The sequence below is a fragment of the Pogona vitticeps genome, chromosome 6 (genome assembly GCF_051106095.1).
Source record: "Pogona vitticeps strain Pit_001003342236 chromosome 6, PviZW2.1, whole genome shotgun sequence".
Taxonomy (NCBI): domain Eukaryota; kingdom Metazoa; phylum Chordata; class Lepidosauria; order Squamata; family Agamidae; genus Pogona; species Pogona vitticeps.
In genome coordinates, this window is record NC_135788.1 from 50,072,745 (window position 1) to 50,098,065 (window position 25,321).

Consider the following 25,321-nt stretch of genomic DNA (forward strand, 5'->3'; position numbering starts at 1 on the left):
CCCGTGTTTCCCCAATACTGCCTCAGTGATCTCCTGAATCACCATTCGTTGGAAGACTGATGGTTCTGTCTCATGGGGAACTTTCTCCACCTTTGACTTGTTCTCACACAGTAAAAGACTCCAGATGGAAATGTTACATTGTCATAACGTGGTGAATGTGCGAAGTGAAGGTAAGTGTCAGAATTGGCTTGACATATGAAGCCAACACTGGTGCCTGGTTCACACAGATAACATTATAGCCTGCTCCCCATCAGTTCTATCCACATCAGGTACACAACTCACAACCACCAAGCCAAAGCATCAAACTTAACTCAGCTATCCATGTATTTTGGTTTGACAAATACTCCCACCTATTTTTGCCACTGCAACCAGGCAAGAGGAAAAGTTGATTTAAGCCCTGATTCAGCTGGGCTGCGTTTAGCTTGTTGTGTCAATTGCTCTTCAGGCAGCAGAAAGCAGAGTTGGATAACTGGAAAGTGAAGCAAAGCAACCCAAACTCTCAAAGTCTGCAACATATTCCTTACCCCAACATGATTTACCCCCAGTTCTTCGGAGTCCTGTCCACCTGCCACTACATCATACTGTAGCTGGTGGTCTAACTAGCTTGGAGAAGGGAGTAGCAAAGGCTCTCCAGCATTGTGAGCAACACTGGGAATGACCAATGGTCACATGTGGACCATGAGGTACATCCTTCCCTGCTCTGGGAAGTCAAAAATATAGCAGATTCTCACAGATATCACAGAACATCTCAAGGAACTGTCCTAATCATGCATAGCCAATTACATATATAAAGTACCTCTGTGAGCCTAGAAAAACTGCAGTGCAGTGGGAGCTGTATAGTGATGATACTATTACAAGATCATAAGATAAATGTTTAAAAACAAAGATTAAAAAATATGCACCCACTCTAATTACTGCTCTGTCAATTTTACATTTTTTTAAACAAATTGCTCCTGAAGTGCCTTGGGGAAGTGCGATCTGCTGACTATGAAGAAACGTGTGCCTATAATTAAGTTTTAAGTGCATAGAGATGGAAAGTGCAAGTCTGCTACCTACAAGAATAATAATTAATGAACATGGGGAATACACATACCCTGAAGCTAACTTCTGAAAGGCGTCCACTAATGAATTAACTAACAAAGCTTGAGCTAAATATGATTCCCATGAATTCCACTGATGAGCATTAAAATAAGCTGCTCTGGCAAAAACAGCAACAAACCTTACACTCAAAGAAACCAACCTCCCTGCCCAATTTCATTACATGAATTCTCAACTCTGTAGAATGCTCAAAAAGATGCTGTAAGCAGAAGGAATGAGAGCACGCCAAGAACTGGAAGTGTAGCATGTTTCTAAATCACCAGCCCTGGTTTGTCTTAAAAGCTAAAATTGCAATCTAGGGTTTCCTCTTACTTTATGATCCCTGGCTTATGTAAGAGACTTAAGTCAGAAGCCTCAGTTTGGACAACATGATTGACCTAGTCATTTTGTTATAACACATGGAAATAAAAAGCAGTCTGAATAATGCCTTACTGAAACCAATTCCCATTGATCAGTGTTTCCCAAATTGGGCTCCAGGTTGTCCAGTAAACCCACCCAGTAAATTCCACCATGGAGTCTTCTTATCCTTCCCCCTCCCTTCCCCCCACCCAAAGTATCCTACAGCACTTACTTGCAGTTTGTCTAGTGTCCCTGCATAGTGGAGAGAGGGAACCCTGGCCCAGTATTGCCAAAGGACTGGGTTTCCTGCCCTCATTTTCACAAGACAGCCTTCCCTGACCCCATTGCAAAACTGCAGCGTCTCCATTTTACCCAGAAGCTGCTTCCTTTGGAGAAATCAGGCCACCAGTGAGTTTCCATGAAACCATCTGTATATAGCATAGTCTTTGGTTCCATTTAATGGCCAGTCCTAGTAATGTATGGAAGTGAGAACTGGACCATAAAGAAGGCTGACTGCCAAATAATTGATGCCTTTGAATTGTGGTGCTGGAGGAGCCTCTTGAGAGTCCCCTGGACTGCAAGGAGATCAAACTTATCCATTCTGAAGGAAATCAACCCTGAGTGCTCACTGGAAGGACAGATCCCAAAGCTGAGACTCCAATACTTTGGCCATCTCATGAGAAATCTCCCTGGAAAAGACCCTGATGTTAGGAAAGAGTGAAGGCAAGAGGAGAAGGGGATGACAGAGGACAAGATGGTTGGACAGCATCATTGAAGCTACCAACATGAATTTGACCAAACTCCAGGAGGCAGTGGAAGACAGGAGGGCCTTCCACTGGTTCATGGGGTCATGAAGAGTCAAACATGACTTAACGACTAAACAACAACAACAATGGCCAATCCTGGTAATACACCTTGGGAAGGTTTACTCATGTGTTTTTTTTTTAAATTTTTCAGGCAGTGGATAAGTGAAACCACGGGTACTGATCCTGTGGATATTGGATATACCAGTCCTACTGTAATGGGGAGTTGTGGCCAGTAGCCAGTAAGTAAATGGAGCCACAAGCTAAAAAAGTTTGGGAACCACTGCCATATCCCACTTCCCTCAAGTATACTCTCTTTAAACCCACCCATAAAAAGCCCAATTTGGTGGTAGATGATATTAACAACCATTGGCCCGTCGCCAATGTCCCTTTTATTAGCATGTTAGTGGAGAGAGTGGTGGCCAACCAACTTCAGGCATTTCTGGAGGAAACCAATGCCCTTGATCCATTCCAGTCCGGGTTCAGTCTGCGTCATGGCAAAATCAGCATTGGTTGCCCTGCAAGATGATGTTCTGAGGGAGGCTGATAAGGGTGAAACATCCTTCTTGGTCCTCCTTTACCTGTCAGCAGCCTTTGATACCGTTGACCACTTTATCCTCCTGGGGAGGTTCTCTGGGTTGGAGATCAGAGGTCAGGCCTTGGCCTGGCTCAGGTCCTTCCTGGAGGACTGTCCTCAGAGAGTACAGCTTGGGGAGATGCTGTCCACTCCATGGACTCCCCCAGGGGTCAAGCATCTCCCCAATGCTATTTAATATTTATATGGGGCCACTGAGGGAGGTCATCAAGGGTTTTGGAGCTTTGTGTCACAAATATGCAGATGACAACCAGCTCTATCTCTCCTTCCACCCATCTGCAGAAGATGCTGTCCCATCCTTGAGTTCTGCCTGGACGATGTGCTGGGGTGGATGAGGGATAATAGACTGAGGCTAAACCCGGGCAAGATGGAAACCCTGAGGGTAGCTGCCCTAGTATTTTCAGTCTGGGTGCTTCCCTCTCCTTTAGTAGTGCTACTCTTTTCCTGAAGGAGGAAGTGCACAGCTTGCGCATATACTCCTGGACCTGGCGCTGTCCATGGAATCCCAGACAGCATCTGTGGTCTGTTCCGCCTAGTTCCATCTAAGGCAGATTGCCCAGTTACGTCCCTGTCTTGACACAGGGTCCCTTACCATGCTGGTTCATGCACTGGTAGTCTCAAGATTAGACTATTGCAATGCTCTCTATGGAGAATTCAATGGGTCCAGAACTCGACGGCCAGATTGTTGAGTGGGGTAAAGAGCCATCAACATATTTTCCCCACCTTGGCTGCTCTGCACTGGTTACCTGTTTGCATCTGTGCCAGCTTCAAGGTGATGGTGTTAACCTATAAGGCCCTAAACAGTTTAGGACCTCAAAATCTGCCAGAATGCCTCCTTCCAATTAGATCTGCCCATTCTGTAAGATCTTCCCAGGCTGGGCAATTGAGAGTTCTGACCCCAAGAGAGGCCTGGGAAATGACAACCAGAAATCAGGCCTTCTTGGAAGTCACCCCACAACTATGGAACAGAATCCCGCCTGGCCCCTTCAATGGGAACCTTTTTAAAAAATCATTAAAAATATGGTTGTTGTGGATTTTTCGGGCTCTTTGGCCGTGTTCTGGAGGTTGTTCTTCGTAACGTTTCGCCAGTCTCTGTGGCCGGCATCTTCAGAGGACAGCACAGCTGTCAGAGGACAGCACTCTGTGTGAGAGCACAGAATGCTGTCCTCTGAAGATGCCGGCCACAGAGACTGGCGAAACGTTAGGAAGAACAACTTCCAGAACACATCCAAAGAGCCCGAAAAACCCACAACAACCATTAGATCCCGGCTGTGAAAGCCTTCACAAATACATTAAAAATATGGTTATTTAGACAGGCCTTCCCAGATTTTAAAATATCCTGATACAATACTGTAGTGCTTTCAATAACTAATACTCAACCCTCCGCCATGCTTTTATTATGCTTTATTATGCTTTTATTACAGTGGTGCCTCGCATAACGTTTGCTTCGTTTAACGTTTTTTTCGCTTAACGTTTATTTTTTCAGAGTCAGATTGTGCTTCATATAACGTTTTTCCCTATGGGCGATTTTCACATAGCGATTTTGGGACCATGCTTCGCTTAACGTTTTTTGTTTTAGGTCCCCTGCTTCACTTAACGATGTTCATTTTTTCAATTACAAAAGTGTCTTAACATGTTGAAAAATGGTTTTAAATGCTTGGAATCGTTAGTGCACCTTCTAAAATGTGTGCATACTTAATTTGGCATTGATCTGACTTTTTGTTAATTTTTTGTGAATTTTTTTCTCCCCCATAGGAAACAATGGAGCTGTCAGATTTTGACAGCTGTCAAAAGTTGGGGGGAAAAAATTCACCATAAATTAACGAAAAGTCAGATCAAAGCCAAATTAACTTTTGCATCCGTTTTAGAGGGTGCAGAAGCTAATCCAAGCATTTAAAACCATTTTTGACCCTTTTATGACACACTTAAATTTGCAAAAATTGACTTCGCAAAGCCATTGAAATGTATTGAGTCGGCTTCAATACATTCCAATGGAGGAAACATTGTATCGTTTAACAATGTTTCCTATGGGTTTTTTCGCTTAAGGACGCCAATCCGTGCCTATTGGAACGGATTAACCGGTTTCCAATGCATTCCTATGGGAAATGGTGTTTCGCATAAAGTTTTTTTCGCATAAGGCTTTTTTTTTTTGGAACCAATTAAAAATGTTATGCGAGGCACCACTGTATATTATTTCTTAATGTAATTTGTCTTAGTAGTTCTTATATTTTGTTTGGTCATTACTGATTATTTTTGTTTTTTATGTTATTGTTTTAATACTGTATTTTGTAAACTGTCCAGAGTGGCCTCGGCAGCCAGATGGACGGTATAAAACTAAAATAAATAAATAAATAATAAATAAAATAAATATCCAAAGGAGTAAAACAGGGTTATCTCATTCTTATTCAAGCTTCATATATGTTAAGAACGCTTATTTTCTTCCTCCTCTAGGGAGTAATAAGATTTTGGACTAGCTTTATGCATTTTGAAGAAATTGGGACCCACGAGAATATTAATATTCAATACCTGATCATTTTGTGGGGCAATAAACAGTTGTGTGAAATCATGTATAAATGCATAGAGGGGATGCAGGAGCAGTTTTTAACCCCAAGCTAGCTCCAGCACAAGACATATTCATGCATTAAATGAACCCAATGAGAACGAAGAAAAGTTGTTGCAATATGTGTAATTAATTCCCTTTTGCGAAATACATTACATACTGTACAACTGTAGTACACCATTCCTTTCATGGTGAAATTGTTATCTGCTTCTGTTTAGTAGTTAACAGGTTTTGTTAGTTTTTGTTGTAACTACTGTACTCTAGTAGTAACAGGTCATGATAGTTCCTGTTATAACCACTGCTTATGCTTGTTTTCTACCAGAAGTTAATAACTTGTCCCCCTCTGAATAGGGAACATTTCAGTTACTTCTCAATAATGAGAAAGCAAAGTGTTACTTTAATATTTGTAACCATAATGGTAAGTAACTATATTGGGGGCCTTAGTGCTGCAACTGTTTCTTAAAAGCACCATTCCAAAATGTGGATTTGTGATATCATGCAAAAGATTTAACTTTTGGAAGTAAATTGCCTTAAATTAAAAAGTTTCTGTAAGTGTTGCCCATTATGCATGGAGTCATGTGACCTGGCATATAACGGATGCTTACAGAAATTCTTAAGTTTTAGTAGTTTGCTTCCAAAAATGATATCTGTTGTTTACCTGTGGAATCGGATTTTGTCCCAGGAGTCTTATATTAGTCTTAGTCACTTCAGTGGAAATACTCTCGTTGGGATTAAAACTGGATTAGATCACCACCACCACTGCCAACAACTTTGCCACAACTACTATTCTTCTTACTATTGCTTTTGTGTATATACATCATCATGAAGATGATGGATTTGCTCCTGGCATAATGCTTCCATCAGACTGAGCTAACATGGTTAAATGTTAGCATAGGTAGACATTGTAGATCAGTCTCATGTGGAGGGCCACAGGTTCACGACCACTGTTTTAGATTGTGGTTTTGCAAGTATGTAATAATATATTTTTTTTCAATATTTTGTGAGCTACCTTGGGACTGTTAGCCCTGAAAAACTGTGTGCAAATGCTGGAGATACAGGAAGTCTTGAATTAGAACAGAATATTGTCTCCCTTATAATATGCAGTGTAAATCCTATGTGTGTGTCTATTCAAAGGACACCCACTGATTTCAAAAGCAATTTATTCCCAAGTAGATATGTGCAGCATTACAGCCATTGATTTTTACATATTTAGCATGATTCTAAGGAAAGACGTGACCAAGCCAGCAAGCTAACTAGTTAGCTCATTAACTAACTAAACAAACAAACAAATAAGCAGGCAAGCAAGCAAGCAAGCAAGCAAACCAACCACTTTCTAAAACAAGTTAAAAACACATGTAACCGTATAGGATGCAACATGAGATTGGGGAGAACATACCAAATGATAGCATTAGCAAATTATAAATTGGTAAATTATTATATTTAGAGTAACATGTTAACATATAATTATTACTGATATTTTCTTTTAGTGTACATACTGTACCGTGTTTCCCTGAAAATAAGACAGGGTCTTATATTAATTTTTGGTCCAAAAAACGCATTAGGGCTTATTTTCAGGGGATGTTTTATTTTTTCATGTACAACAATCTACATTTATTCAAAGATAGTCATGTCATCTTCTGGTTGCTGCACAATGGTGGAGGGCGGGGTTTCACTTAACTAGGGCTTATTTTTGGGGTAGGGCTTATATTATCATCCTGAAAAATCCTACTAGGGCTTATTTTCAGGCTAGGTCTTATTTTCGGGGAAACAGTATTCTTGTGCAAAAACCACAAAGATTGATTAAGGCTGCAAACCTAAGCACGTATATTTGGGCATAAGTTCCACTGAACTCAGTAGGAAAACTTATTACCTTCATAGTACCACTCAGCAATTCTTTTAACTTGCCCATTTTATATTCCCAAACCAACTGATGTTACTGCGAACATTATTAACAACAGTGACAGTGACAGTTATTTTCCCTATTTAGAAACACTTGCATCATTTGGGAAAAGGGGTAGGTAGGGTGGGGGCTTGGAAGCAACTAAAATATAAGACTATATGAGAAAGTTGCAAAGAAAGAGGAGTGGTTCTTTAGAAAATGCAGTCTTGAGATTACAAGAAACTTCATTATTATGGAGGGATCTGGGATACACTGTGCTCTTTCTCTGCTTGGAAGCATATTTTTGTTGCTTTGCTTTGTTTCTTGAGCACTGAACTGGCAAAATATCCTATTGACTGAAAATGTAATTCCTACAGCTATAATGAGAAATAGTGCCATGTGATTTTGTGGACAAAGGATGAACGAAAGTACTCAACAGCAATCAGTTCTTATCCAGGCCCTTTGCTGGCCCACACATTACTGCCGTTTCTTGGGGATTTCATTCCAATTTGCTGAAGTTCCATTTATGCCATGCTAGCAGTGTTCCACTCAGCTCCTTCACTTGCCTTTCAAAGCAGGTTCCATTGCTATGCAAATAGCAATCCTTTGAAGCATGCTAATTACTGCACCCCATAGTGTAATACATTTAAGACAACAGCAGACTCCTCAAAAATGATCCAGGAGCATAATCAGCACGAGGCTAACAAGGCAGTGACATTCAATTCGATAAAGATACTTGTCTTTGTTAAGTATGCTCATGGCACCTCATATGATGGAACTTTCCACATGTTCCAGCAGCACATGGGAAATCACCACAATCAAGAGGTACCCATATACAGGCTGTGATACTTGCATTTCAAAAGACCAAACTGATAGGTCAAAGGAATTAGGGTTACTTTTGTCTTCTGAAGTCAGTGTGCAGAAAGAATATACAGTGGTGCCTCGCACAACGAGTGCCTCACACAACGATGAATTCACACAACAATGCCTTTTTCTGTTAAATTTGCTGCCTCACACAGCGATGTTTCCTATGGGGGATTTTCACACAACGATCTTCCTTTTTGCTCCTGTAAAAGTGTCTTACAATGTTTGGACACTGTTTTAAATGATTGCAATGGTTAGTCCACCTCCTGAAACCTATGCAAACTGATTTTGGTGTTGTTCTGACACTTCGTTAATTTATGATGATTTTTTGTTTTTTCTCCATAGGAAACCATTGGATGGTCTGACACTTTTACAGGAGCGAAAAAGGACTTCGCAAAGGCATTGAAATGTATTGAGTCGGCTTCAATACATTCCAATATAGGAAACATTGTTTCACTCAACGATGTTTCCTATGGGGATTTTCACTGAACGATGGCAATCTGTTCCAATTGGAACGGATTAACTGGTTTTCAATGCATTCCTATGTGAAATGGTGTTTCACAGAACGATGTTTCACACAACTTTGATTTTTTTGGAACCAATTAACATCGTTGTGTGAGGCACCACTGTACACTTATCCCCTGAATTGCACAGGTCTAAACAGCATGGTTTTGGTTATACACAGTTTTCTTTTAAACAAACACACACACACACACACACACACACACACACATACAGTGGTGCCCCACTTGACGATTACCCCGTTAGACGACGAAATCACTTTATGATGACTTTTTTGCAATTGCTATAGCGATCGCAAAACGATATTTGTATGGGTTTTTTTCGCTTGATGAGGATCAGTTCCCTACTTCGGGAACTAATTTTTCGCTTAACGACGATTTAAAAACAGCTGATTGGCGGCTCTCAAAATTGCTCCCCACTGTTTTGCTGACCTCATTTCACAGGACAGGGAGCGGAAAATGGCCGCCCTATGGAGGATCTTCGCTGCACGATCAGGTATTTCCCCCATTGGAACGCACTGACTGGTTTTCAATGCATTTCAATGGGTTTTTTTCACTTGACAACGATTTCGCTGTACAGCAATTTTGCTGGAATGCATTATCGTTGTCAAGTGGGGCACCACTGTACGTACGTACGTACATACGTACACACAGTGTCCTTGGCATGCATTCAACCCTATGCATTCAACACTGAAGGCATCAAAGTGGTCTACTAGCTCCCAAACACAACCTCTCTAATTCAGCTTCTAAATCAGAGGGTCATAAGGATCTTTAAGACTCATCACACACAGTACTGTATAGAAAGGACTGTCAGTGCTATGGGAGAGAACTCTGATAGACAAGACTGTTCTCTCTCTCTCTCTCTCTCTCTCTCTCTCTCTGTGTGTGTGTGTGTGTGTGTGTGTGTGTGTGTGTGTGTGTGTGTGTGTGTGTGTGTGTGAGAGAGAGAGAGAGAGAGAGAGATGATTTGTAGTCATGTTTTTGGAGGCTCAAGAGTTGTACATGGAGTTTGAACTACACAGGGGTACCACTCCACCCACCCCAGCAATTTTGAAGGGAGAGGAGAAGTGCATTGAGGGAAATCATCACTACAGCCAAAGCAGGTTACATGGAGCTTTGTTAAATAGTCCCCCTGACCATATGTCAAAAATTGTCTATATCATGTGAACGAGATTTGAATTCCAGCAAAGAAGATTTGGGTCAGGGCTGAGTGAACAACTCTGGACACACACTGTTTCATTTATTCCTAGTTTTTGCCCAGAAATCCTGAATAATGTGTACATGCACCTGCTATTTATGACAGCCAGAGAGAGAGAGAGAGAGAGATTTGTATACTTTATGCTTAAAAGATTTATGTGTCAAGGAAAGGAAGAGCGGCTAGTCAGAGGTGCGAAAGGACCAGAGATTTCAAGGAAATGGTAAATAGCTGAGTGGATTCAAATCTGAATTTCTGAACTCTGTTGAGCAAATCTGGAAATTTGCAACCAAAGTCTCAAGAGCCCCCGTAGTGTCTTATTTCAATGTTATTGTAAGTCCTGTATACAACCTGTTTATGTTAGAATTCATTGAGCTTTTATTTATTTATTTATTTACAATATATATTTTTTAGCCACACCATTACCAATGGTCTCTGAGTGGCATACAACAATATTAAAACTTTAAAAACATTAAAACCATTAAAAATAGGCAATATTATAATAATACCCTATATTAAAAACAGTCAATAAAACATTAATATTAATAAATACTGCTGCTCATATGCCAGCTAAAGAATACTATTTAATTAAAATGCTGGCTAGAAAAGTCTTTGCCTGGCGCCAAAAAGCCAAAAGTGTTGGAGCCAGGTGGATCTCTATAGGGAGGGCATTCCAAAGTTGGGGGGCAATAGCTGAGAAGGCCCTATTTCGGCATGCCATCCCCTCACCTCTTTCAGGGATGGCACCTTCAGAAGGGCCTCCTGGCCTGATCTTAGAGGACGGGTAGGCTCGTGTGGAAGAAGGCAGTCCTTTAGGTAACCAGGTCCTAAGCCGTTTAGGGCTTTATATGTCAAAGTAATCACTTTGAAATGGGCCCGAGCAGCAACTAGCAGCCAGTGTAAATTTTTCAGAACCAGCGTGATATGAGCCCATGTGGATGCACCACTTACCGGCCGTGCAGCCCAGTTCTGTGCCAGTTGCAGTAGTCCAGTCTGGTTGATACCAGTACATGTGTGACTGTTGCCAGGCTCCGCTAATCAAGGTAAGGGTGAAGTTGATATATTCTCCACAGCTGTAAGAAGGCACCCCTGGATACTGAGTCCACCTGGGCTTCCAAGGTCAGACCCGGGTCAAGAAGAACCCCCAAGCTGTGGACCCTGTCCTTTAGGGTAGTGTAACCCCATCTAAGGCAGAGAAATGGCCCTTTAACCTATCTGGCGGAGTAGCTACCAACAGCACCTCGGTCTTGTTTGGATTGAGCCTCAGTTTATTGACCATCATCCAGTCCGTTATCAAGTCCAGGCATGAGTTCAAAATGGCAGCTGTCACACCTGGATTAGTAGAGAATGAGAGGTAGAGCTGGGTGTCGTCAGCATACTGATGACTCCTCAGCCCAAACCTCCTAACGGCCTCCCCCAGCAGTTTCATGTACAGTGGTGCCTCGTTTAACGAGTGCCCCGGTTAATGATGAATTCGCATAGCGATGGCAAAAAAGCAATCTCTTTTGCCATCGCTTTGCGATGTTGCCTATGGGGAAAAATCGCTTTGCGATGTTTTCCCCATGGGCCCTATTTTCCCCCAGCTGAGTGGCGGGAGCCTCCAAAGGACCGCTCCCGCTGCTCAGCTGGGGGAAAATGCCGGCGGTAGCCTCGGAAGGACCCTTCCGAAGGGTCGTTCCAAGGCCACCGCCGGGATTCCCCTTCGGATGCCTAAAAGGCATCCGGACCCCCGCCGCCGCCGCTTGTATCCGCCCCACGGCCGGCTACCCCCGCCATGGTCGGACTCTCAGGAGTCCGACCATGGATGGGGTAGCCGGCCGCAACGCGGATCCAAGCCGCGGCGGCAGGGGTCCGGATGCCTATCAGGCATCCGGGGCTAGGATCTGCCCCCCGGCCGGTTCCCCTTCCATGGTCGGACTCTCAGGAGTCCGGCCATGAATGGGGTAACCGGCCGGGAGGCGGATCCAAGCTCCACCGCCACCGCCGCCGCTTGGAACCGCCCCCCGGCCGGTTCCCCTTGCATGGTCGGATCCGACTGTGCAAGGGGAACCGGCCGGGGGCCGGATCCAAGCGGCGGCGGCAGCGGTAGGAGCTTGGATTCTCCCCCCGGCCGGTTACCCCATCCATGGCTGGACTCCAGAGAGTCCGACCATGGAAGGGAAAGCCGGCCGGGGGGAGAATCCAAGCAGCGGCGGCGGCGGTAGGGGCATGGATCCGGCCCCCCGCCGGTTTCCCTTGCATGGTCAGATCAGACCAAGCAAGGGGAACCGGCCGGGGGCCGGATCAAAGCCCCTACCGCCGCCGCCGCTTGGATTCGCCCCCCGGCCAGTTCCCCTTGCATGGTCAGATGAGACCAAGCAAGGGGAACCGGCCGGGGGGGCGGATCCAAGCGGCGGCGGCGGCGGTAGGAGCTTGGATTCTCCCCCCGGCCGGTTACCCCATCCATGGCTGGACTCCAGAGAGTCCGACCATGGAGGGGAAAGCCGGCCGGGGGGAGAATCCAAGCAGCGGCGGCGGTAGGAGCTTGGATCCGGCTGGGGGCCGGATCTAAGCTCCTACCGCCGCCGCCACTGCTTGGATATGGCCCCTGGCCGGTTCACCTTGCATGGTCTGATCCGACCGTGCAAGGGAAACCGGCCGGGGGCCGGATCCAAGCAGCGGCGGCGGCGGTAGGAGCTTGGATTCTCCCCCCGGCCGGTTACCCCATCCATGGCTGGACTCCAGAGAGTCCGACCATGGAAGGGAAAGCCGGCCGGGGGGAGAATCCAAGCAGCGGCGGCGGCGGTAGGAGCATGGATCCGGCCCCCCGCCGGTTCCCCTTGCATGGTCAGATCAGACCAAGCAAGGGGAACCGGCCGGGGGCCGGATCAAAGCCGCGGGGAGAGGGTGGGGGGATCCGGATGGATCCCACCACCCTCCCCCCGCGGCCTGAGGAGGGTGGGAGGCATGGCCGGACTCCTTGCCAGGCACCGCGGCTCCGATCCGATCTGAGCCGCGGTGCCTGCCAAGGAGTCCGGCTATGCCTCCCACCCCCACCCCCTTCGGCTTGAGAAGGGTGGGAGGCATGGCCGGACTCCTCGCCAGGCACCGCGGCTCCGATCCGATCTGAGCCGCGGTGCCTGCCAAGGAGTCCGGCTATGCCTCCCACCCCCACCCCCTTCGGCTTGAGAAGGGTGGGAGGCATGGCCGGACTCCTCGCCAGGCACCGCGGCTCCGATCCGATCTGAGCCGCGGTGCCTGCCAAGGAGTCCGGCTATGCCTCCCACCCCCACCCCCACCCCCTTCGGCTTGAGAAGGGTGGGAGGCATGGCCGGACTCCTCGCCAGGCACCGCGGCTCCGATCCGATCTGAGCCGCGGTGCCTGCCAAGGAGTCCGGCTATGCCTCCCACCCCCACCCCCACCCCCTTCGGCTTGAGAAGGGTGGGAGGCATGGCCGGACTCCTCGCCAGGCACCGCGGCTCCGATCCGATCTGAGCCGCGGTGCCTGCCAAGGAGTCCGGCTATGCCCCCCACCCCCACCCCCTTCGGCTTGAGAAGGGTGGGAGGCATGGCCGGACTCCTCGCCAGGCACCGCGGCTCCGATCCGATCTGAGCCGCGGTGCCTGCCAAGGAGTCCGGCCATGCCTCCCACCCCCACCCCCACCCCCTTCGGCTTGAGAAGGGTGGGAGGCATGGCCGGACTCCTCGCCAGGCACCGCGGCTCCGATCCGATCTGAGCCGCGGTGCCTGCCAAGGAGTCCGGCTATGCCTCCCACCCACCACCCACCTCCTGCGGCTTGAGAAGGGTGGGAAGGGTGGGAGGCATGTCCGACTGTGCTTGCAGCACCGGGCACCTCTTCCGCTGCTGCAAGCACAGTCAGGGCAGCCCTTTGGGAGAAGCCAGGTGGTGGGGGAGAAGGCAGGAGCCGATGCCGTCTTCCCCCCCTCCCCCGAGGCTTCTCCCAAAGGGCTGCGCCCGATAGTGGGGGAGAAAACCGGATAATCCGTTCCTATTGGAACGGATTATCTGGTTTTCAATGCATCTCTATGGGAAAACACGTTTCACTTAACGATGTTTTCCCATAGCGATGTTTTTTTTGGAACCAATTAACCTCGCTATGCGAGGCACCACTGTACATATTGAATAGTATGGGGGACAGTATAGAGCCCCGAGGAACCCCATGACACAACCACCATGGATCAGAGCTACTGTCCCCCAGTACCACCTTCTGGACTCAATCAGCCAGGTAGGAGTGGAACCATCGTAAAATGATGCCTCCCATTCCCATCCCAGCCAGTCTGTCCAGAAGGACAGCATAGTCGATGGTGTTGAAAAGTGCTGAGAGGTCCAGGAGAATCAACAGGGATGCATTCCCCCTGTCTTTCTCCCGGCAAAGGTCATCAAACAGGGCGACCAAGGCAGTCTCTATCCCATAACCCAGCTGAAATCCAATTGAAATGGATCAAGATAATCTGTTTCATTCAGGAGAGCCTGGAGCTGCTTAGCCACCACACATTCCAACACCTTGCCCAGAAAAGGGAGGTTCGCCACTGGTCAATAGTTGATCACTAGACCTGGGTCCAGATTAGGCTTTTTTAGGAGTGGGAGAATCACTGCCTCCTTTAACGGGGCAGGGACCACTCCCTCTCTTAGCAAAAGCATATCAGACACAGTACTTACTGTTCCATAGATATCAGTATCTAGCCCCCTATCATACTACTTCAGTATCATCAACAAATTATTCTGAAATAAAATACAGTCATGTTTTACCTGTCATAGTCTTGACAGATCTCCCCAACAGCGACCAATGCCTTTAGATATTCATTTGGCTGATAAGGATGGATGTAGTGGAGCGAACAGCTGTTCCGAGGGTCACCATTTGAAGCTGTAAAATCTATAGCTACCTGGAGGGGGGGAGGGGAAAGAAGAACAGTTAGGTTCTCTGCTGTATGCTTCCATTTTCCTTCCTTTTTAAACAATATTTTGTAATTGTTATTTTTAATAACTTGGGATAGGGTAAGGGATACAAAGGGTGAAGGAAAGAAAGGTTGGGGTTATCAGGAAGAGGAGACACAAAAATATATTAACATCCATTCTATTCACATTATCATCCCAAAATTCCATTTCCACTTTTCTCCTCTTTTCTGCTGCCATTTTCTTTCATCACATGAATGTTGACAATTCCCTTAGAAATTGGGAATGTGAACCAAAATAATTGGATGCATAATATGTGTTATACACACAAAGTTGTTACTATCTGTTCTTACGTATCAGTCTACCTGGGCAACATTCGCTACAGTTCACGTTTTAATACTTACTATACATCCTATCTGCTTATATAAACTATTGATACAGAAAAGATTAGAAATCATTCATTCATTCATTCACTCACTCATTCATTTATATTATATTTAAACTCTTCCTTTATTAGAAAGCCATGTTTAATGCAGCTTTCAGCCTTCATGAAATAATTTTTAAAAAAAGTAAAACTGAATTTAGCTACAAAATCAAATTAAAATGATGTAAAAATAGTAATATTTAAAAATGACATTTTAACCACTTATATAATAAAAACTGATACACGTTCCCTTTCTACTAGAACAGCCTAGGTAAGGTAATTGTCGTGAGAAATAATACAATTCAATATAAAACCACACAGAGCAGCAAAATAGCAATAAAAGAATAAAAGAAAGAAAAGCAGTGACAGCAAAATACACAGTAAATGGCAAGAATATAACTTAGATCCTCAAGTGGCCTAAAGTCAAAGGACTATTGAATGAGTAGGAACTTAAGAATCATGCTGTATGCATTCAGTTCCATTCATCCTCACTGCTGTTTTCTGAGGTGTGGAATTATTTCATCTGAATACACCAGGAATAGAAGGTAGCAATTTCCATTTGTTATTAAGTGTATGGCTTGACTCATCGCCTGAATGTTATACACTGGATTCCCTCTAATCAAGGAAAAAAGAAGGAAGAATAAAGCATGACTAGATAGAAGATCCTTTCCCCCCCTTTTCTAACATTCATCGCAGACCATCATGGACAAGCTGACAGTGTGGTAACTGGCAAAATGTGCCAATAGACCAGATCCCCAGATGTTCTTGGACTAAAAGTCCCAAAAGCCTTCACCACTAGCTGCACAGGCCAGGATTTGTCAGAGATGTAGTCCAAGGACATCTGGGGAGCCCAGGTTGTGAACCACTGCATGAGACAAAAGGAGGCAGCTGCTTCAGACAACAGCCACTGAGGGGCAGTGGCAAGATGTTAGAGGAGACAGAACAGTCCCTGCTGTACATCATCCCAAGCTATCCCTCACACAGTGATAGCAGAAGTAGCTGCTTCATTGTTGATGTTCAAGTAAGAGCCAACTGCCAATTTAGAGATTGCTCATGGACCAAATGGGGGCCTCCCAATATTTTGGGAGTACCCTTCTGCTCCCAAATCACACACTGGAGCAAATTGGAGCTAAGCCTCCTGTGTTTCAATCCATCCAATTCGTATATATGGAATGAAAAGGGTGCCATTTTGCCTCCTTCGCAAGCAGCAAAATGTCCTCTCTGTTTCCACTCAGTGTCTCGAGTCCTATCCCAGGACAGTGCAGCTGCACCGAATACTCAGATTTTAAGAGTGACAATATGTCCTGCTTTTAGTACACTACAAAAATGAGAGGATATAATGAGAGGACGGTGAGTATGGCAATAAGACCAAGATTAGGGATGTATTAGGATGTTCATTCTGATGATACTGTCTTCAACAGCATTTACAGCTTACAATTCTCTGAATAGTGTATGTCCCAAATGGCTTGTTTTATTTAAATTCATTCAGAGAGGGTTAAAAGCTTGGCTGTTTGACCATTTGAGGGCACATAACTTTAAGCACAGAAGTTGTGAGAATTCAAAGAAACAACTTTCAAAGGTTTCAGGATTAACAACCCAAGATCTTCTACTGATGTATGTATCCACATGCTAAAGCTTCATCTTTCCTAGAGTGGGCAAATAGTTTTTGAGTTCACAACACAAACATCTTAGAACTTACTAGTTTTTTCCTCGCCGTGAGGAATGGCAAGCTCAGGCCTACCTGCCTAATCCCATCTATTTCCTTTTACAACAGAGCTCTACCTGGCAATTTAACTGTCATTCCCCAGTCTTTTAGGTTGCCCACTCTCTCCCCTCTGGTCACATCCCTGTTTAGGGGTGATGAGCTGAAAAGTGCCTGTAGCAGACTTATCATTTCTTTGATTGTCACACAAGTCCTTATACTGGATTTATTCATATGTTTCTAAATCTGGTACTTGAATTATGGGGGAAATTATTGCTTTAAAAAAATTCCACAAGCTCTTCCCAGTGTTACACACTCCTTTTGTGGGCCACTGAAACATAAGGGGGCCAAACACTGGACATGGGTGGAGCTGGATATGAAGCTTGATTTTAAAAAGCAATGCAGAGACAGAGATCAGACTGCCTCTTTAGACGAGTGTGTAACTGTTGAGATTAGAGAGGCTAGATCAGTGATGGAGAACCTATGGCACATGTGCCATAGCTGGCACGCGGAGACCTCTCCCTGAGCACATGAGCAGAGCGCTACCCCTCCCCCACACACATCCGCAGCCAAACCTCAAACTGCATGATTGTAAGCCACCTATCCCTGATAACTTCCTTGGTTGCGGCACTTGTAAATCAGTTCTTTTAGAGATCAGAGATAAGGCTGCTTTATTGTTTACTGCTGTAGAACAGCCCCGGGGCAGTCAATCCGCCTTGTGAATTACTGCTTCCACCGGAGGTGACTGCAAGCAGGAGGGAAAGCTCCAATTAAGGCAGGAAAGAAGGTGCGAGAGAGGGATGGGTGGATTAATCAAGCTTGTTTAAATGTAAGATTGTAGATAATTTAGGGAGGGAGGGTGTGTGTATATGTGTGTGTATGAGAGAGACTGACTCAAAACTGTGAAAAAAGGAACTGATGCAAACAGGACGGAAGGCTCCAATTAAGGCAGGAAGAAAGGTGTGAGAGAGGGACAGGTGGATTCATCAGTTTGTTTAAATGTAATGAGAGGAAACAGGTACATACTGAACTGATACAAATGATTGCTAAAAATTTAGGGAGGGAGGGAGGTTATGTGTGTGAGAAACTGACTCTTTTGTAAAACCATGAAAAAAGGAACCTTCGTAAATGTTTGTGTGTGTGTGTGTGTGTGTGTGTGTGTGTGTGTGTGTGTGAGAGAGAGAGAGAGAGAGAGAGAGAGAGACAGAGACAGAGAGACTTGACTCATAAAACCAGAATTAAAAAAAACATCAAAAGCTAATCGCAATTGGTGGATTGCATTGCATTCAAAAGTACCCAGTAAAAGATTTCGGTAAGATTGTATTATGGTACACACTTGATTTTTTTCTGGCCAGCCTTACAAATTGCTTTCTGTTTGACAGAGTGGGAGGTGGAAGTAATTTTAAGGCATTTTCCACATAGTTCTGTTTTTAATCCAAAATATGGCCTTGCAATGTCTTTTTCTGGTAAGTAGGGAAATTAACAAAAGAAGCCTAAACTTGTTTGTCTTGAAACAGCCTTTGATGAAAAGATTTTTCTGCCCTCTGCACCATTTGAAATATTTAAATATCTAATATTTTATTATGTGATTATTTAATTGTCATTACATTTTATGTTTTATATGTTGAATTTATTTTATATTTGCAATTATGTTTTTTGTTTGATTGTGTTGTGAACCACCCAAAATAGCCTGGATAGATGCGTAGCATACGAAAGAAAGAAAGAAAGAAAGAAAGAAAGAAAGAAAGAAAGAAAGAAAGAAAGAAAGAAAGAAAGAAAGAAAGAAAGAAAGAAAGAAAGAAAGAAAAAGTTTTAACTTGGAAGCAATAGGTCAAGGATTGAAAAATTATAGTACTATAGAAATATATCAGAAGTATATCATTAGAGCTTCACCATATGTTATGGGATGGAGCTCTGCAATCCTGTGATGCAACACTTCTAAAGTGCAATGCTATCCGTGTTTATATAAGCATAAGTCCCTTGTAGTCAATGGTGCTTATTCCCAGGGTGTTTATAGGAAGACACACTTGATAAATGATTATTCATTAATCTTTCTGGATTTTTAAAGGATGAAGTAACAGTATGAGTACTTAACCCATTCATTGTATAACATTCAGAATGCCTCCACCTGTCTTTAATTGAATTCAGTTATGCCATTTATCAGGTTCCTTAGGTGCTCTTCGTTAAGATACTGGTTAGATTCCAATCATCTGAGGCTTCAGCAAAGTCCTCAGACTCTGTTTTTGATGCCCAGGGTCCCGAAACTGGGAACATTGAGAAATGCTGCCATGACAGATGTGACCAGTTACAGGATACTCTGCAAAACAAACTAGTGAAGTGAAAAGAAAAGTAGCTTTTCTAAGAAAAGTATACAACAGAAATGGGGGTTGAGCTTTAAAAAACACTACTCTTTTCAATCCAACCCTGTCTGAGTGCCTCCTGTCCGGTCCTCTTTATTGTGAAAATTTGTTGGTGCCATTGTTTTTTATGGTTTTGATTTGTCATTGTTGTTTCTGTTACATTTTAGTATCCATAGTCTGTTTGTCCTGGTTTGTAATTGTCTGTAGGCCGCACAGAATAGTGCCTTGGGACCAATGGGGTTGTATATAAATTAAATATAAATACAGTGGTGCCTCGCGCAACGGTCGCTCCGTAGAGCGACGAATCCGTGCAACGATGCCGTTTTTGCGATCGCAAAACGGCACCTAGATAGGGGAAAATTCACAGAGCGAAGGCCGGTAAGCGGTTCGCTTACCGACCTTCGCTTTGCGACCCGCCGATCAGCTGTTCCGCGGCTTCAAAATGGCCGCCGGAACAGCCGAAAGGGCCGGGCGCAGCGAAAACGAGGGGAGGGTGCGAAAATGGCTGCCGGCCATCCCGGAACATCGCACAACGGTGAGTATTCGGCTGAATTGGAACGCATTAAACCATGATTAATGCGTTCCAGTGGCTTTTTACTTTCAGTTGAGCGATGTTTCACACAGCGAGGGTTAATCCGGAATGGATTAACCTCGCTGTGCGAGGCACCACTGTAAATATAAATAAAACCATGAAAAAAGGAACCTTCCAAAGTTCATCTCCACTGCATTTAGCTCTGCAATTTTTGCTGAGAACAGCAAGTACAGTATTTCAGGATTCTGTTTAGACTCTAAATTGAACTGGGCAGAACTGGAATATTTAGCAGAGTTTCATTAACAGCAAACACCTAGTAAAAGACAACCAACACACCTGGGACTAGATTTCTCAAGTGTGTAGCAATCACGTTTCTCTGTTTCTCATCCCCAAAGCAGGCAAAAGTATCATAGTTTATTCCCCAAATCTGAATCCCAGTCTCTCTGCTCCTGGTCCTGCTTTGAATGCAACACCAAACAAAAGGTCTTGCAAACAAAAGACTGTGGCTTTCTTTATTGAGTCAATCCATCTCATATGCAGTCTTCTTCTTTTCCTACTGCATTGCACTTTTTTCTGCATTGCTGCCTTTTCCAGTGAGCTTGCCTTCTCATGATGCCACTGTAGTACAATACCCTTTGCTTGGTTATTTTAGCTTCTAGTGAGAGTCCACACTTAATTTGCTTTGTTTATCTTACTGACAAATCATGATATCGGTAAATCTCTTTTCCAGCACTACATTTCAAATAAGTGAAATGTGTGTATACACTTTATGTAGTGTATAAAATATAAGTACAGTGGTGCCTCGCATAGCGAGGTTAATCCGTTCCGGATTAACCTTCGCTATGCTGAAGCATTGCTGAACGGGGCAGCGATTTCCATTGGAACGCATTAAACATCGTTTAATGCGTTCCAAATGGGCCAAATACTCACCGTTCAGCGATGCTTCAGGATGGCCGGCAGCCATTTTCGCACCCTCGCCTTGCTTAACGAGGGCGCGAAAACGCTGCGCGTGGCCATTTTGGGCCATTTCCCGGCTTCCGGTGGCCATTTTGGCCGCCGAACAGCTGATCGGCGGGGTTCGTTTTGCGAAGATCGGTAAGCGAAACGCTTACCGGTCTTCGCAAAGCGAATTTTTCACCATTAAAAAAACGTTGAGCGATCGCATTAGCGATCCGAAAAAACGGATCGCTATGCGATTTCATCGTTATACGGTGCGCTCGTTAAGCGAGGCACCACTGTATACACTTTAAAAATTTGCACTCCTATATATAGCTGCTTTTCTGAGGGTAGCTTACTTTGGAGGAAACAAGTTCAGGATTTCAATGTACTTAATAAGCTTTCTAAATAGGATGCATTTAATTCAGTGTAGCATTTTGCACTTGACTTTTTTCTAAAAGAGCTGTCAGTTGGAGAAATCAATAAAGAACCAGACAGACAAAATGTGTAAATGACATGAGTTGTTTTTTTCTAAACTAAAACCTCAGGTTTAATTGCAGTGTTGAAACTTCGAAATAAATAATTTGGTTTTGTGTTGCCATTTGGGCACTCGGGCTCAAAAAGGTTCGCCATCACTGGGCTAGATGGTGGAAAGATTGAGGAGGGATTAATTAATATCATACCTGACACAGCACCTTATTAAAGCAATCACTAAACAGGGCCATCACAAAAGGTCATAAGGGCACCCCACCAAAAATATCATACTCTGTCTTAAACATTACTTGATATTTCACATAATTTACAAAGTAAAGAACAAACGCCCCCCTAATCTCATTACACATGAATAAAATTTGATTTTTCTATTTTGTTTCCAAAAAAACCTACTGCAGCAAAACAAATCAAACACAACATCTCTTCCAGTTATATTACAATGTTCATTTGCCTAATTATATGCTCTAAGCAACCAGAGTTTAATTTAATCCCCCACACTCAGGTGCTTTCAGGTTCACACATCTGTCTAGTGTAAAATCACTGCAAAATTAGAATGTTCTACACCATATATATATAAATTTAATTCTGGGCAATGTCAGATGCCTATGTTAATTTCATTCTCACAGTTTAAACTTCATTATGATTACTGCAACACTAATAATAGGTAGTGCAGTTTCCATACCCAAGTAATTTTAGAAGCTAATTAACTGCTCTTCACTTCTTTTTACAGATGGAAGATAGCTCAAAGGTGTGCCAAGAAGCAAAACTCACATTTGAGCTTTGAACCGGTTTTGACACTGTATTTTCATTTTTCTGAAACTTCTTACTATTTTCTAGATCACTAAATACTGTGTCATCCTATAGTCTCCTTGGTGAGTGACAACAAAAACACAGGGCAAACTAAATGACTGCACAAATTGAAATAATCCAATTATTTAAAAAATCTCTGGATTAAGAATGTGGGATATTGTGCTCCTATAACCACGATTCAAAAGGCCAGGAAATAGCCCAGTACTGCTGCAAAATATCGTTCCTGCACTGCCAGCAGGAAAAAGGATGCCAAGCTTTACATAGCAAAGGGCAGTCTGAATGGTGATAACACCAAAGACCACAGTCAAGATGGTCTACAGCAATGGTCCCCAACCTTTTTATTGCTAGGGACCGGTTTTGTTGAAGACCATTCTTCCAAGGACTGGGAGGCGGGCTGCCACCGCCAGTGTCTGTGAATGGGGGAGCGTGGGGGGATCCGTGCGTGGGGGTATTTGTTATGCAGTAGTATGTTGTGCCATCATTTAAAGTGCCTCTGAGGAATCCCAAATAAAGATCAGCTATGCTAGTAGGTCTTTCCTGACATTTTCTTAGTCACATCCTATGACAGAAGCCATGCTCCTCAGAGAGCGTTCAAAGCATCAGAGGGATCTCATTGTTAAAAAGATATCAGTCAGGAGAAGGGTACAAAAGAATTTCCAAGGCATTAGATATACCATGGAACACAATGAAGACAGTCATTATCAAGTGGAGAAAATATGGCACAACAGTGACATTACCAAGAACTGGACATCCCTGCAAAAGTGATGAAAAGACTAGAAGAAAATTGGTCAGGGAGGCTGCCAAGAGGCCTGCAGCAACATTAAAGGAGCTGCAGGAATATCTGGAAAGTACTGGCTGTGTGGAACATGTGACAACAATCTCCTGTATTCTTCATATGTCTGGGCTATGGGGTAGAGTGGCAGGACAGAATCCTTTTCTTACAAAGAAAAATATCCAAGCCTGGCTAAATGTTGCAATAACAAAACTGAAGTCTCCCAAAAGCATGTGGGAAAAAGTGTTATAGTCTGATTAAACCAAGGTTGAACTTTTTGACCATAATTCCAAAATATATGTTTGGCAAAAAACAACACCACGCATCACCAAAAGAACACCGTACCCACAGTTGAAGCATGGTGGTGGCAGCATCATGCTTTGGGACTATTTTTCTTCAGCTGAGACAGGGACCTTAGTCAAGCTAGAGGGAATTATGAACAGTTCCAAATATCAGTAAATATTGGCACAAAACCTTAAGGCTTCTGCTAGAAAGCTGAACATGAGGAGGAACTTCATCTTTCAGCATGACAATGACCCAAAGCATATATCCAAATCAACAAAGGAATGGCTTCACCAGAAGAAGATTAACATTTTGGAATGGCCCAGCCAGAGCCCAGACCTGAATCCGATTGAATATCTGTGGGGTGATCTGAAGAGGGCTGTGCACAGGACATGTCCTTGCAATCTGACAGATTTGGAATGTTTTTACAAAGAAGAATGAGCAAATATTGCCAGGTCAAGATATGCCATACTGATAGACTCATACCTAAAAAGGCTGAGTGCTGTAATAAAATCAAAAGGTGCTTCGGCAAAGTTCTGAAATGATTTATCTTTGTCTCATTTGTTTACATCAGAGACACCTGACATTTTAACAGAGGTGTGTAAACTTTTTACAGTGATGCCTTGCAAGACGAAAATAATTTGTTCCGCGAGTCGTGTCATCTTGCGAAATTTGCATCAAATTTTTGCAAGATGAGAAAATTTTTGTAAGATGACACATCTTGTGAGTCACTGAAAAACTCGCAAGACGCTTTCGTCTTGTGAGTTTTTCGTTGTGCGAGGCATTTGTCTTGTGAGGGATCACTGTATATCCACTGTAAGTTGCAAACAACTGGATGTTTATTTTCCATTTTGACAGTTGTATCACAACTTTATTTTGACAGTTTATCACAACTTTATTTTTCTTCTACTTTTATGTAGGACTATGTCTGTGTTCATTGTAATCATTGTTAGTGATCTCAAATATTTAAGACAAGACCAAAACCCCACCTACAGAAGCCTCTACAGAAGCAGCAGCAACAGCAGCAAACAAACTTGTGAGACTTGCTTGATCATGTCAGGTCAAGTTAAAAATGAACATGCATACTGGCAGCAGTAGGAGTGTTCAGGTTGTCCTCCCTATATGACTGAGGAATCTGTGAAGGATACTGCCAGACTAGACATGCTCTGACACATGTGGCAAGCAAAGATATGAAGGACTGGGGAAAGGCCAGAAAAATGCAGGGGTCCTTTTCAGAAAATGGATCAGGGACTAGTACTATGAAATTTTTAACTACATAATGATTTACTTACTCGATTTTAGATAGCTCAGTGGATTAGGTCTCTGGCTGTGGAGCCAGAGGTTGGGAGTTAAATTCCCCAATGTGCCTCCTTGACAGAAGCAGTCCCTGAAGCCAGCAAGGCGGTGTGGCCATTTTGGCCCACAAATCATTGCGGCCCCCAAAAGCCCAGACCTGAGGAGCCAGGCCTCGGCCGGCAGGTGCTGAGTCCCCAAAAGAGGGCTGAGAGGGCCTCTCGCCTACCGGCACCAGAGGAGCCCCAGTGGCTGCCCAGCTCACCCTTCGTCCACGTCCTTCCCCTTCACTCAACCGGGGCTGGTCCTTGGAGATTGGGAAGAAGCAGTGGTTGAAGCTGTTGGCCACCAGCGCGGCCTGGAGTGGAGGCAGAGGCTCCTCTTGGGTATTGGGCCCTCAAGAAGCTCCAGCTCCACCCCCACCATGCTTCCCAGAGGCACCTCGAGCCTCCATGACAGTGCTCGGCCGCCTTTACATGCTCCCTCTCGGGCTCACCTCTTCTGTGTCTGCCAGCGGAGCACAGGAAGAGATGGGGACGCGAAGTGGACAAAACATCGGCAGAGCGCAGAGCCGTTGGGCGGTGGTGGGAAAGATGGGAAGGGAGTGCCATGTGCTCGCGCCCAGTGAAGTCCCGGCACAGTGTTCAAAAGCTGGGATCGTGCCATGAAGTGCTTCATCGTGGGCGGGGTGGGGCGGGAGGTCTGTCTCTGCGGTCCAGTCCAGCTCAGGCCACAGACTGGTACTGGGCTGTGGACCGAGGGTTGGGGACCTCTGGTCTACAGGATAACCTCTTCTGCTCACTATCATTCATACTTGTTGAAAAACAGCTCTGACAATTGCTATGTGATTGCGTAAGAGGTGATAAACTGATGGAAAAAGGAGTCAGCTTCTGGGATTATCCCTTGTGTGGTGTCACTTTGTGAATGATAGTGGTGCTGGAGGACTCCTGTTCCCCACCTTGACCGTTA

At 44.4% G+C, this 25,321-nt stretch overlaps 1 protein-coding gene across 3 annotated transcripts in view; it reads right to left on the minus strand.

Moving 5' to 3' along the window:
• CPNE4 (copine 4) overlaps window positions 1-25,321 on the minus strand; it is a 262,001-nt gene that overhangs the window by 25,513 nt on the left and 211,167 nt on the right. For all 3 annotated transcript variants that reach the window (XM_078377351.1, XM_078377352.1, XM_020806875.3), the window contains one exon: window positions 14,606-14,739. In XM_078377351.1, coding sequence (XP_078233477.1) covers window positions 14,606-14,739 — 134 coding nt within the window. The remainder of the gene's footprint in view (window positions 1-14,605; window positions 14,740-25,321) is intronic.